This window comes from Trachypithecus francoisi, unplaced genomic scaffold (genome assembly GCF_009764315.1).
Source record: "Trachypithecus francoisi isolate TF-2019V2 unplaced genomic scaffold, Tfra_2.0 Lachesis_group7, whole genome shotgun sequence".
Classification (NCBI taxonomy): Eukaryota; Metazoa; Chordata; class Mammalia; order Primates; family Cercopithecidae; genus Trachypithecus; species Trachypithecus francoisi.
The window spans coordinates 95,992,710-96,007,542 of NW_022681472.1; the positions used below are offsets into that span (position 1 = coordinate 95,992,710).

General features: G+C 39.5%; 1 protein-coding gene across 37 annotated transcripts in view; it reads right to left on the reverse strand.

Annotated features, from left to right (window-relative positions):
- Positions 1–14,833, reverse strand: part of PTK2 (protein tyrosine kinase 2) — a 366,245-nt gene that overhangs the window by 173,228 nt on the left and 178,184 nt on the right. For 36 of the 37 annotated variants that reach the window (XM_033203331.1, XM_033203330.1, XM_033203297.1 and 33 more), the window contains 3 exons: positions 13,846–13,900; positions 2,080–2,220; positions 1,476–1,553 (listed from right to left, as the gene is read on the reverse strand). In XM_033203331.1, coding sequence (XP_033059222.1) covers positions 1,476–1,553; positions 2,080–2,220; positions 13,846–13,900 — 274 coding nt within the window. Of the gene's footprint in view, positions 1–1,475; positions 1,554–2,079; positions 2,227–13,845; positions 13,901–14,833 lie in introns of those variants that run through there. The other variant, XM_033203336.1, reaches the window with a different exon arrangement.

Genomic DNA, 14,833 nt, shown 5'->3' on the forward strand with positions numbered 1-14,833 from the left:
TGCGAAAATAGTGCTCTCATACACTGCCAGTGACAATAGGAAGTCTTCTAGCTTTTCTGAAAAAGCAATCCAACAGCTTCTTTTAAAATTACAACTATTTGAATGAACCCTGCACTTCTATCCTTGGACATCTCTTCCATAAGGAGAAAAAGCAGCTGCACATAGATACATATAAACAAGTATTTACTATGTCATTGTCTTGAGGCAGAAATCTAAAAGCAAAGTAATTGCCCTTCACAGAATCCCATCTGGCCACCAGAGAGGAAGGGGCAAAGAAGGGGGGGGGTGGTTTGAAAAATTTCTACCAGGTTCACAGAGTGAAATAACCAAGTAGGACAATGTGCCTAATGATGACCCCCTTTCTGAATAACAAAACAGGAATATGGGGAAAAACATAGAAGATTACTAAGTCACTTACATGTTAAGCATGGGCAGGGGGTGGGGGGTTACAGAGAAGGCTGAAGAGAAAAGAAGAGAGAAATGGTAGAGGCAGGAGGTGAGCAGAGTGGGAATGGAAACCAGAGCACACTTGGAAAAAAGAAGGTGAGACATGGTTTGGCACATTTATATATGTATAGAAAATTATATGTACAGGTCAAGGTATGAATAAATTAAGTAAAAAGTTCAAATCACTAAACTATGTAAGTGGAAAAGAACTGTTACTAGTGCAAGGCCTGAGAACCCCCTAGAATCATGTTCCTTGAACACTCATCTAAATGGGAGCATGCTCTTCTCAGTACGCCCACCCTTACGCTGTTCTACTTTTCAGCTCAGTACTTACTGTTGTATGTCACAGATGTATTCCATATTTATTTTGTGTACTCGACTATAAGCTATATAAGACAAAGGACTTCTCTCTGTTTTGTTCCTTATTGTATCTCAAACCTCTAGACTGCCTGGCACCAGGCAGGTTCTCATTAAGACTTGTGGGAAGAATGAGAAGGATCACACAGGAGATGGTCAGCCCTTCTGCTAGTAAAGTAACAAAAGAAGTGAGGTCTGGGGTAAAAGTATGAGTTTCCATCTGATGGACATTTTTTCCTCAAGGTAAATAAGGCTAATAAGGCTTTCAAGAGAATTGTGAATGTATAATAATTTTTTCCTGGAAACAACCTGAAGAGGCTGTTTCAGAGGATAAGATGTCAGTACAAATATATGCAAATCATATACAGAACTTAATTTTAAAAATTAGCATTTAAAACTTCTCCAGATAAACTGTAACAACCCCATTCAGGTCTCACTAACACATGTAAGATTTGTATGATTCCTTTCCTTCCAAAACTAAGTAATTCCGAGGTATTTCAACAGCGCCGCCTGGACTTTATCTTACTTGTGCTCCACTCTGTTGAATAATAAATGCAGTGCAATAGGAAAACTTAATTGTAAAATGATCTTTTCCAAAAGAATGCCCCATTTCCTTAATTTGATTCTTCTTTGTCTAAAGCCAAGTTCCCGAAAGGTCAGAGCAGACTTACATTGCAGCCCTTGTCCGTCAAGTAACTGATCCCTTCTTCTGGGCCGATTGCCAATTCCACTGAAATAATCCAGCTTGACTTTTGAAGGTGAAACAAGCGAGAACAGAGGTGGCAGAAGGAAAAAAAGGAATACTTTAGATAAAGAGCCGTGGATATGTTAAAGGACCAAAGCAGGGGCTGGTTTGGTTTGCTATTAATCTATCTAACCAAATAAGATAAAATATTTAAAATATCTATAATTGACCCAGGATCTGTTAAGCCTACACAAAGATGCACTGTGCTTATTTCAACATGCCTGATGCCAAGGGTTTCTCTGGGATGATTATCTAAATAGGTAAACTAGCCCTTAGATAACAATTAACAAATCACAGGCATAAAATTTTAAAAATCTAATTATGAAAATAGGCATGCTGTTTTTAAACAGGTGATTTTATTCTCATATTATTTTCTTTTTCTATTTTTCACACGGTAAAATGACAAAATATCATTTCATTGAAAAAATGGGACAAGTTAGCATTTTTTCATCAGAAATTTAGATATATAGTAAGATATAAGAAAAAGTAAAATCAAACTAGCCCACTATTTCCCACATTTCCATACTTACACCAAGAGCACACTTGAAGCATTCCTTATCAAATCTGTAGACTGGAGACAGGATCTCAAAGAATTTCAGAATACTTTCTTCTCTATTAAGGTTGGCGAATTGTCTAAATGTTTGTTGGATCAATTTTCTTAGTGTTTTGGCCTGCATGACAAAATTACCAAAAATCTTGAAAAACTCAGCAACGAGTAAAGACCAAAACAATAATAGTAAGATTTCTCTCCTACCAACTACATACTAACACCTACATTCATATTACTGCCCAAAAGTATACTTGTCAAATAACCATAAATGTATTTATTTCTTTTAATTGTGGCAAAATGCATATAACACAAAATTTACCATTTTAACCATTTTTACCTGTAAAGTTCATGTATAGAGTTTTATTTCTTAAATAAAAGTTTGTACTATATGTGCACATGACTCAGAAAAGACCAGGCAAAAGGTATAAAGGTACTTGCACATTCTACTGTTAGGAGGGAAAAAACAGTATATCTTTCTGAAGGACAGCACAAATCAAAAACTTTTAAAAAACCACAATGCTTGATCCAGAAAATAAAATTCCAGGACATTATTCTTTGAGATACATGCAAAGATTCAGGAACAAAAAGATTAACTGCAGAACTGTTTACAGTAATATAGAGCCTGGTTACGTAAATTATGGTGGATCTATCTTCTCAACCAATCTTCTATGCAGCCTCAGGAACTGTTTTGGAGAACTAATTTACTGGCATTAAAACTCATATTACATTGTTACATGAAAAAAGATGACAAAACAGTCAGCGTAGAGTACAGATGCCTTTAAAAGGCAAGAGCACAGGTGTGGGTCCTGGTGAGCACACAGCAATGTATCCACGAATGACTTAAAGCAACGATGTTTTCGCTTTTATCATGAAGTAAGAGGATAGGTGGTCTTCTGGTCCTTTTTTGCTTATTTGAGTTTTCTACTTATACACATGGAAATCTGCATAGTGGAGGGAAATGCTTTCCAAGCAGCAAACCTCCAGTCCTTGGTGTGTGAAGCAGCCTGAGGGGGCCATGGATAAAGGGAACATGATAACATGATGAGGTGTAAGGAAGAGGGGCAAGAGAATGCAGGTCATGGTAACTACTTGACTTTGACCCTGATGAGTTGCCAAGTCCTCAGGAGACTTTGAGCAGAGGAGTGACATTATCTGACTTAGGTCTTTTTTTTTTTTTTTTTTGATATAGGGTCTCACTCTGTTCCCCAGACTAGAGTGCAGTGGCGTGATCTCAGCTCACTGCAACCTCTGCCTCCCAGGCTCAAGCGATTCTCCTACCCCCCAGCCTCCCTGAGTAGCTGGGATTACAGGTGTACACCACCACACCCGGCTAATTTTTTATTTTTAGTAGAGACAGGGTTTCATCAGGTTGGTCAGGCTGGTCTTGAACTCCTGACCTCAAGTGATCCACCTGCCTTGGCCTCCCAAAGTGCTGGGATTACAGGCATGAGCCACTGCACCCGGCCTGAATGAGGTTTTAACAGGGATACTCTGGCCACTGTGTTGTGAACAGTATGAAAGGAGCAGGAGAAACCAAGTTGGGGCAGCCTAAATAATACAGGCAGGAGGAGACAGTTGGCACAAGTACAGAACCAGAAAGAGGGTGAAAAGTAGTCAGATCCTAGCTTTCTTTTTTTTTTTTTTTTAAGAGTAATTAGACTCCAATGGATTTATTTTAAACACAGAACCAATAGGATATGCTGATAGTTAATAGCTGCCATTAAACTGAAATGACAAAAATTGTGAGAGGAACAGGTTGGTGGGTAAAGGTCAGAAAGAATGCCAGAAGAATACAAGAAATCTAAGTGGAGCTGTCAAGCAGGCCAGTAAGGGCCCAGTGGAGTTCAAGGGAAGGTCCTGGCTGGCCCAGCAGACAGGGAAGATGGATTAGGTAACCTGCTAATCTCAGTGGGTCAGGGAGATGGGGAGCAGTCAGGGGTCCAGGTTGAAGTGTGGCTGCTAAGTCAGGTACATGGTGAACTAGGAGGGCATGGCATACTTTGGTGGGTCATGGAGGTGACAGCCTGTCTGTAGTGGCTTGAAGGTCCTAGTGGGATCCAAGGATTACTGGATCTGGGATACTACAGAAAGTGAGCTGGAAAGACAGGAGCTGTGGTCAGAGAAGGATACACACAATTAGGGAGGGGGTTTGATTACTGGAAATGAGTAAGACCAGAGTGAGAGGCTGAGGTAAGGCAGAGGACAAGATTCCTGAAGACAGGAATTCAATGAGCCAAGAGAGTGGGACATGGGAGGATTACCTAAGGCATGTGACTTTTATTTTAAAAAGTTCACTCTGCTCTTGCACACAGAGGGTTGGGAGAGTGTGTAGGAGTGAAAGCAGAAAGACCAGTCAGGTCACTGTAACAGACCAAGAAGAAACACTAGTGGCATGGACCCCAACGTAGTGGTGAACGAGAGAAACGGGCACTTTGGGACATTTGGATATTATATGCAAGACAACCGGAAAGTGAAGAATCCAGGAAAACTAGAGTTTTAGATGGAACAAATAGGCAAACATAAGAGGCAGGCGTGGTAAAAAAAATAAAGTCATGTTAATCCTGTAAATGTGTTTGATGGTAAAGTCTTCCAACATGAACCATCAAGGAGACATTTGGATATAAGTTTGGAGCTCAGGAGAGGGCAGCACTGTTGGTAGAAATTGCAGAGCGACCAGCTGTATTTAAATACATGGGACTGGATGTCACTTGCAAATAAAATGAAGACAAAAGAGAAGGCCAAAGCCAAGTAAGCTGACCAATAGCTGGTTTTAACCAGGGCTGAGGTTTTGACAGGTGAGTATGACAGAGTGGAATAAGAGAATTAAAGCTGTTTTGAAAAGGATTAATTACAGCTTCACAGAACTTAAACTGAAGAGCAATACAATGGGTTCAAGGTTAGCAAGGCTTGACTATAAAATGTGTCATACAGAGAGTGAGTTGGTCAGCCTCAGGTGCTCTATAAACAAAAGTCTGAGAAGCATATTCTTGGTTTGACTCCAGGCTTTCCAAACATTCTCTGCTTATGATCACCTGTGTAGGACAGACTCTACAACAGAGCATGCAGATTGGACATGGTGATTTGAGTACTGCTTGTAGCCACCTATGAGATGTTTTTCTCCTTATAAACTAATAATATAGTAGCCTGGCACTTTGCTGAATATAAAGCAGTCTCTTCTAAGAAGCAGGCCCGCTACACTTTGGACCCAGAACAAATGCACTAAGGAAATTCTACTCTGTGCTTGGCACTTGGCATACACTGCATAATCAGAACAGGTATTCAATAAATTCAGAGTACAGCTGGAAAAAGAGCATTCTGATCTTCATTCATGGCTACAGGAGGAACAGTGTAATTCTGTGCATATAGTGCTATTAGGCACTTATTAAAACACACACACACCAAAAAATGATGCCAGAAAAGACATCTGTAGGCCCTTCTATGAAAATAAACAAAGTCTTCACAATGATCCTTGCAAGGAAGACACTATTTTTCATATATTACTGAGCAAACAGAGACTATGAAACATTAGGTACCAATGAGGGTACCAATGAGGGGGTAGAAGAATCGTGATTCTAATCCAGAACTGCTTGATTTCTTTTTACTTGCTATGCGACCAATTCAAACACCTCCTTTTCTAAGATGCTCTGCTTGATAGAAGAAACCAGGAACAAACCACCACCACATCCCTATGGGTCTCATACTGTTTTGAACGTATTTTTAGACATGGCACTTATGTAAGATCCACGTTGGTAAGAAGGGAGCATGCGCTGCCTTGTTACCTGAAAGAAAAGAGTGTAGCCCGTAGCTAAAACTCAATGTTGTGCTTTACAATGAATAATTATATGTCTCTGCCATAACAACTTGGATTCTGGCAAACTCTCAGATAATATGAATGAATAAAATCTGCTTCTATCCTGTGATAAATTAGATTTCACTTTCTAGTAAGTAAGTGGGAAGATGGTTCAGACTTCTTTAGTTTCAAACTTCTATTACAGAACATGCTGCCTCAATGTACAAATGCTCTGAGTGTAAGAAATGTCTCCCATCTACAAGTATTGATAGAAAATAAGTCCAGCAAGAGCCCTGGAATATCATAAATCTCTTTAAGTGTATGATACAACAAATTGGAATATGGTAGCGGTTGCAAGGAACAGTTGTCAACTGAGCACAGGGACCAGAACACAATGACAAAACATTTCTATTAACATTAACCAAATGTTGATATATTCATTCATGACTCTAAGAGGAATATTTCAACTCAGATATATACTGAGATGCAGTGATCAAAAACTATATAAAACAGATCCAGAAAAAAAGTCAATTCTCTGCTTTGGACCTAATTCTCAACCAGCTGCTGGTTTATATATAAACTATTGGCAATAATATTATATACTGACATCTGCTCATCTGTTCAATGCTTTTTAAAATTAACCTAAAATATTCTATGAAGTAACAGATACAGAAGTCGAGGAAATGGAATCTGCTCTTGAGCTTCAAATGCTCATATATATATGTATACATACTTGCCTACCTGACAGTTCCACAGACATCTAAAACCTGCCACTAAGAGCACTGAGATTCCAGCTGTGATGGCTTATTGGCCCTACCTAACTGGACCCTAACATATACTACATCTGACTTAGTTCCACCTCTATCACTCTGAACTTACTCTTTCCTATACCCCTTCCCTTTGACCTCCATAGTCTCAAGGCACTTCTATTTCACCACTCACACAGCTGAATGCATCATTGGCAGTCTCACCCAATTCAGATTCTGCTTCAATATTCTGTCTCTTGACTAGTAGCAGTAGAGAGCACTTATGTGTACGGGGCAGAAATCTGAGGCCAGACCCTGTACTTTCTTCTTCCTCCTCTCACATTAGACCAGTAGCTAAGTCCTGTTAGACTTTACACCCGTAACATTCTTCAAATGTAACCCAACAACTCTCTACCCTCTGTCTCCTTTAAATTCAAGCCTTCCTTGTTTCTCTTGGCAACAGCATCTCCTGATGACTAAGAAACTTAAAAGAAGTTGTGTGTTGTTCTTCTACAACAGGGATTGAAGCCATCAACCCTATGCTAAATAAAGTGAGTCAATTTGGTTTGATCCTCATTTTCTCATCCCAAACTCTTAGACATGCAATGTGTGTGGTGGTGAAGAACTCAACTGCTCTCTCTGATAATTTAACCTGCTGGAAAATTTGCGAGTAACTGGGGCAAAAGTGTTTGAAAGTAATAACTATGCAATGTTAAGAGACAGACAGTCTGGACTCTAATTTTACTGTATTTGTCTCATTCAGCTGAATGTGGGAAAACGTGCTGCTTTTTCTGTAGGCAGTGTTACCTTGCTAATCCTACACATTAACAAGCTGGGAACCAAGAAATGAGAGCAACATACAACACAACAAACCAATAAGCTCAAGCAGCTGGAGTAAAGGAAAACGGTATCATTCAGAGTTAGTTTCCTATGGACACAGAAACAACTCTCTCATTCTCCGCCAACGAAAATCGTTGGCACCTTTGGCAGGAATATACCCAAGTTCTTACGGTCTGTACTTAAATGTGACTGCCAAAGAGGACTATGAGTTCTAAATCTATAGTGTTCAGTGCTGGACAGAAACTAGAAAATCTTTGCTGTCTGAAAGAAACTCCAAAATTAGTTTTTATGAGAAGGATATCTTAGAATGCATTAGTTCCTTCCTAATTACTCAGTGAGGAAAAAAACTCCACAAAATCTAACTGCGTAGAATCTCTGGATATTAATTAACACACTTGCAGAACCTGTATAAGTAAACAAGACTGTTCTGCACTTCATTTCAAGTTTGACCACCTGCTTGTGTTACCTGGATTTTGGAAACAAGGCATCTATCTATGCACACTATTTTATTTTAAACCAATTTATGTATAGTGATAAATTTACTAAGAATGTGATACGTTTTCAAAATGAAGTGGTATTACTAGAATGAAACATAAGAAACTGCTGCTATTCACCCATGTTGAGCTATAAAAATAATTTCCTATTAGTCAACCTAATGATTATCAGATGCTAATAGATTCCTAGGGCTTCCCAGATGCAAAGGGTGTAAGGCAATGCCAAGGAAAATCTGCAATAAGAGAGTTTTTAAGGAATAACTTATCAACCCAAACACCAAATGCTAAGTGCATGAAGAGAGCTTCTTCTTACTCCTATCTACAGGGCCCACATCAGATGATAAGATCTGTAAGCAGGACCCAGGTTTCACTCCCTCCCAGCATCCCCAACTCAGGTCCTGGCACACTGGAGATACCAGGAATTCACTGCTGAATACCGTACCAAGCTATGCATTTCTGTGCTTGGCGAAAATGTTAAGCTTAAAATAGTCACCTGCTCATCCTAGAAATGAAAATAATGACTACTTTCTCCAAGAATAAAATCATGTGTTCCTGGTAGTATTCTAGGAAACCACATTATTACTTGAGAATCAGATACTAAAAAAACTGTTAACTATTGATCTCTTAACATTTCTAGTTCTGAAATTAGGTTTCTACTGTGAATTATACTGCAATAAATTAAAATTTGCCTATTTTGATTTGCTGCCTAATGTAAGCTCAGAGTAGAGCTGCAATGCCAGAATGGCGAGCACCCTTGGTACCCACTGGTAGGACAACATTCACTGAACTACAGAAGTGATTCCAATTTCACTAGTTTGTCCACTAATGTTCTTTCACTGCTCCAGATTCCACACTGCATTTACATATCTTGTCTCCTCAGCCTCCTCCAGCTGTTACAGCTTCTGGGTCTTATCTTTCATGACACTGATATTTTTCAAGAGTAATCATCAGAATTCTGTAGAATGTCCCTTAATTTGGGTTTGACAGTTTTACTGGTACAGTGATTTTTCAAATGTGTCTTTAAAACTACTAACATCAATGAGACAGAAATTAAAATACTTGCAAATTATTCTTAGTAATTGAGGCGCATATATCCCAGATTCCATTTTTGGCATAAAACATAGCTAATCCAAGTTTCACTAAAGATAATAAAGCAATCTTTCAACAATTCAGTGTGAATGTTATTATAAATAATCCTCTACAAATCTAAATAGAAAGGGGAAAAAAAGCAGGTAAAACAAAATAATTACTGGAGAAACAAATGTAGCCTGTGTATGGAAAAGCCAATGTTAACTGACCTAGCCATTCTATAGAGCTATTTCAGAAGAAACATGAAACTGGTGTGAATTTCTAGTTAGCCGAAGTTTCACTGGCAATAGCTGTGAAGAAGGAACTATCTAGACACCACCTAATGGGCATATTGTTACCCCCATGGGCATATATTGGTACCATATTCCATAGAAGTTTCATGGCAATCAGTGCAATGTTCAAAGAATTTATGTCAAATGTGAAAAAAATTTTGGGCTAAGGATATGAATTTCTAAGCCAAATACACATTATTGGGTACACAAAATTACACTGATTCCCTTATTAAAAAGGGCATGTGAGAAACCAGTTCTAAGAACCTTATTTATGAGCCACTCCAAGAATCTGATGAATCCATAGCTAACAGTAGCTAAAAATTAATTCTATTTACATCAAAATCAGCAACAATTGAATTGCTCAAAAAGCAAATCTGTTATTTTTCTGGGCTGGGTGTGATGGCTCACATCTGCAATCCCAGCACTCTGGGAGGTGGAGATGGGTGGCTTAAGCTCAGGACTTCGAGACTAGCCAGGGCAACATGGTAAAACCATGTTTCTACAGAAAAAAAAAAAAAAAATTAGCTGGGCATGGTGATCCATGCCTGTAATCCCAGCTACTCAGGTGGCTGAGGCAGGAGAATTGCTTGAACCTGAGTGGCCGAGGCTGCAGCGAACCAAGATCATGCCATTGCACTCCAGCCTGGGCAATGGAGTGAGACCCCGTCTCTCAAAAAAAAAAAAAAAAGAAGTTTTCTCAAATCCCCCTAGTCATCCTTCCCTCCCATTCTTGCAGAAGCCATTCCATCCAGGCCCTGATCACTGCACGTCTCATCTTCCTTAATCACCTCTCAACTCTTTTCAGTTCTAGTCTTTTTGCTTTCAATCTGTGCTCCATGTTGCTGTCAGATTTATATTCTAAAATCCAAAAAGAGATCATACTGCACACTCTGCACACCCTGCAGTGAGTCCCCAATCCCCCTCAACTCCTATCTGAGCATTTAAGCCCACATCAAGTGACAGCCCACAATCATCGCATATTGACTCTACTCAGCCAAAACCCCGTCCTGTCTGACCTCTGTTTCCTAGAGAGCCTAGAAACACAGAGGGCTCACTGTTTCTAGAGTGTTAGCCCTCTCTGGCTACCAGGGCTCACTGTTTCTAGGAAGTGAGCCCTCTCTGGCTACCAGGAGTCACCTGATAGCTAGATACAGCTCAAGATGGCAGAAAAAAAAAGCACATGGGAGTCAGCAGCAAAGGCCAGGGCAGTGGAAGCCTAAAGGATAGCCTGGAAACATAGTCTAAGACACCTGCACAAATCCCCTGCAGAGGAGGGGTTTTCTTTAGGGGGGTGGGGCTGGAGAGCAGTAAAGAAGGCATACCCAAGGAAAGAAACTTTCTAGCTTTTCAATTCTATTATCTTCTACAGAGTCTTACTTAATCCTGTCTTCATGACTTTTGTTCACATTGTACTCAGTGTCCAGAAAGTGTCTCCCTGATTTTACTCATCATATTGCTGTTATTCATTCATTAAGTAGGATTTACCAAATGTTACTACATGCCAGGTACTATGTCAAACAAAGGGTGTAGAGTGGAGATGGCAACAGATATTGTTTTTGCCCTCAAGAATCTTAAAATAGAGTGGAGGAAGGCAGATAAAATACAATCAAGTAACAAACAATATAATTAAAAATTGAGGCCAGGCACGGTGGCTCACACCTGTAATCCCAGCACTTTGGGAGGCCGAGGTGGGTGGATCACTTGAGGTCAGGCGTTCCGAGACCAGCCCAACCAACATAGTGAAATCTCATGTCTACTAAAAACACAAAAATTAGCAAGGCATGGTGGCGGACACCTGTAGTCCCAGCTGCTTGGGAGACTGAGGCAGGAGAATTGCTTGAACCCGGGAAAAGGAGGTTGCAGCGAGTTGAGATTGCGCCATTGCACTCCAGCCTGGGCGATGGAGGGAGACTCCCTCCGTCTCCAAAAAAAAACAAGGAAAGAGAAAAAGTAGAATTAAAAGTTAAGGTACTAAACAAGGTCCCAAGATAGAAGAGAGTATTTGCCATTTCCACTTCACATGGTGAGAAAAGAATAGGAGAGGGAACACTGAAGCAGAGGTTCAGAAGGACTAGTCATGGAGGAAACAGGGCCAGTCCTCTACCCAATCTCTCTGGGCATCTGTCTCACTCTGGCTACACTCACAGCATGGCACCTGTCACCTGTGACCTGTACCTGCGGTTCCCTGTTTTGAGCATGGGGATCCTTTAAAAATCGAGAATGTATTGGACTCCTAAATGACAAGAGTCAAACTTTTCCTAATTGTTTACACACATACAGATTTAAGGAGACCTTGCAATAATTCTGAGGCCACCCGGTGCTTCGTAACTGAAAACCACTGAGCAATACTACTAATGTGATATAACCATCAATAGAACACTGCGTAGGGTACTCTTCTATCCAATAATGTAAATTCACTAAAACTGTAGCTTACACTTGTTTGAATGTCTCCACTATCCTCCTCACTGCAACACCCAGCAAGTTTATGCACAGCAGCATCCCTTCCACTTACGGGTCTTCCCATGCCTTCTCGGCTCCCACACCAAAAACGTTCCAGGTCAAACTGTATCTCCCATTCTCCCAACTCCAAGAGTATGGGCCACCCACACATAATAACTCTCCCAAAGGACATAATTCTGTCATTCTCTCTCATTCCCCTTCCACTGTGCCAAGCTTCATTTAAAACTCTTTGTTCTCTTTCAAATCTGACTCAACCCACTCATGCCAATGGTCTGCGGGCTACCTGTAGACTGGGACAGTGTCTAGATCTGTAGTCCTAGCCTCAACCACATTAAATTGAGTGTGCGCTGTTTCCTAACAATTCACTGTACTATTTCACTAATAGATCAGGAAACTTGAAGAACACTGAAAAAGCTGAGTAGCATCACTAGAAAAAGAGCCTGAAATAGAGTATACTTTTCCTGTACTATTCTTTCTTTTTTTTTTTTTTTGAGGCAGAGTCTCGCTCTGTCCCCCAGGCAGGAGTGCAGTGGCGCCACCTCGGCTCACTGCAAGCTCCGCCTCCCAGGTTCCCGCCATTCTCCTGCCTCAGCCTCCCGAGTAGCTGGGACTACAGGCGCCCGCCACCACGCCCGGCTAGTTTTTTATATTTTTTAGTAGAGACGGGGTTTCACCGTGTTCACCAGGATGGTCTCGATCTCCTGACCTCGTGATCCGCCCATCTCGGCCTCCCAAAGTGCTAGGATTACAGGCTTGAGCCACTGCGCCAGGCCTGTACTATTCTTAAATGCATGTCTTATTGCATTTGTAAAACGCTTTGTATTTTAAAGTCAACACTTTTATATTTTTTCCCATGAGATTATCAAGAAGCTATGTGAGAGAGGAAGGGATACTGTTACTTTCTGGAGTCAGGGAACCAGTGACTAATCCTTACAGTCCTATTCTGGATGGGTTTGAGAGAGCAGGACCCAGATATCTGAATACAGAGCTTTTGTCACAGATTGCATCTGATAAATTATACCAACACTCTGACCCAATGATAATCAACATGACATTGACAGTTCTCTCTTTTGGTCTAAGATTTAATCCTCATATTAATCTCATGTGTTAGAAATGGATTTTATCCCCATTTTACAGATGTGTATACTGAAATACCAAAAAATGAAGCAATTTATCCAAAGTTAGCTACATTTTCTCATAACGTATGTCTTCTCCTGCTTGGGCTTCGGCTGATGGGATGTAGAATATGATCTCTGAAATAATAAAAAGTAAGAGCAGTAACATCCACTGTTGCTATGTAACAGGTACTGTGGTTAAGTAATATATTTACTAATCTGTTAAATATTCACATCAACCCTACAAAATACTATTTTCTTCACTGTAGAAATAAGAAACCAGACCTCAGATCCTGAGGCTAGAAAATGGCAGAGCTCATCTAGGCCAGACTCTGTCTTAACCCTAAAGTTTGTGTTCCCTGTTGCACTTGAAAATCTTGATGTGTGCTCTGGATTAGCTGGGGGAATCACAGTTCAGAGTCCTCCCACCTCACTCCAAGGTGCTCTGCACGCTGGATATGGGAAGGACAAGAACTGAGGCTCTGCCAAAGCTATTAATATGGGGAAGCATCCAAAGAGGTAAAACAAAAGACAGACCTTCAAAATGCACTAACACGCAAGCATGTGCGTGCACATACACACATATATACACACAATATTAATGATTCCACCACAATTATTTTACATATTGCTCATTTTCTTCTGCATGTCAAAATATTTGAGCCTGTAGAGACCCAGATGACAGGAATAACTGTGCACGTAACTTTTTTAGTTTTATGCTTAGCGGAGTATCAAATACAATCAAGAAGTAAAACCACGTTTTATGGGAGAAAGCTATACTAAAAACCTATGTGACTAGAATAAATGTCAGTTTTTAAATTATATATTTTACATGGAAGGAAGAAAACTACACTTTACTTTCCCAAAAGCAAGTTATCACTGGGGAAAAGGTTTTGGCATAATTTTGTTATTTTATTATGATAAAGGAGACTCTAATTACCTTGACAGAATCCAGTAAACTCTTAGGAAAAAATCGCTTTAAACCAACATCTTTTCTGAAATATAAAAAGAAGCGTATTAACAAATAACACCACCAAATCAATTAATATAATGACAAACTTGCAAGAATATAAAAGCACTATAAATTATTTAACCTTCCATATATTATTTAGGAAGGAAACAAGTATAATAATGCTTTAATTTACCAGTATATTCACAGGAAGGATGGGACAAATCATTTTCTAGATATGTACAGAAAACACGAATACAAGTTGGTTTAAATAGAAATCCTTTTGGTTTTTCCTTTTACCCTTATTATTGAAAACTCTTCTAAAATATTCCCTCTTTGTAAAACATAATGTATTTAAAAAACTGTCCTTTTTCAGATATTGCTTGAAGGTTATAAACATCAGTTCCAACTGGGTAATACTGTATTTGTAGAGAAAATAGCTAGCCTGATTAGTAAATGATTCAGGATATACCTTACAAGTTACAGAAATAAATCCCTTAGGTTTATCCTAAAAGTTGACTATTTTTTAAAATAGACCTTTTTGATCAAGGGACTCATTCGCTTATCTCAGTTTCACATTAGGGGGAGAAAAAAAACAGATAAATTTATGTGATTTGCCCTAGGTAAAAAAGGTTAATTTACAGAAATCACAGCAATGTTCTTTAAGTCAGGCAACAAAATTAAACTGATCATTATTATCAAGAACCGCAACGCTCTGGCCAAGAAAATAGGTTAGAAAGAACAGTTGATTCTTTTCCTAGTACTTTGGTTACTAACTTACTCAGATGTTTTGGCCACTAGGTGTCACTCGTGTGCTAGTAATACGAAATAATGCCTCTGACGACATTAAGGAATGTCAGGAGACACATAAAAGGATCAAGGAGAAAAGGGAAATACAGGTATCTTTTCAGAATCACATAATATATCACATATAACAAACTGAATATAAAGTATCAAGAAACAGGGATGACTTCTTCAT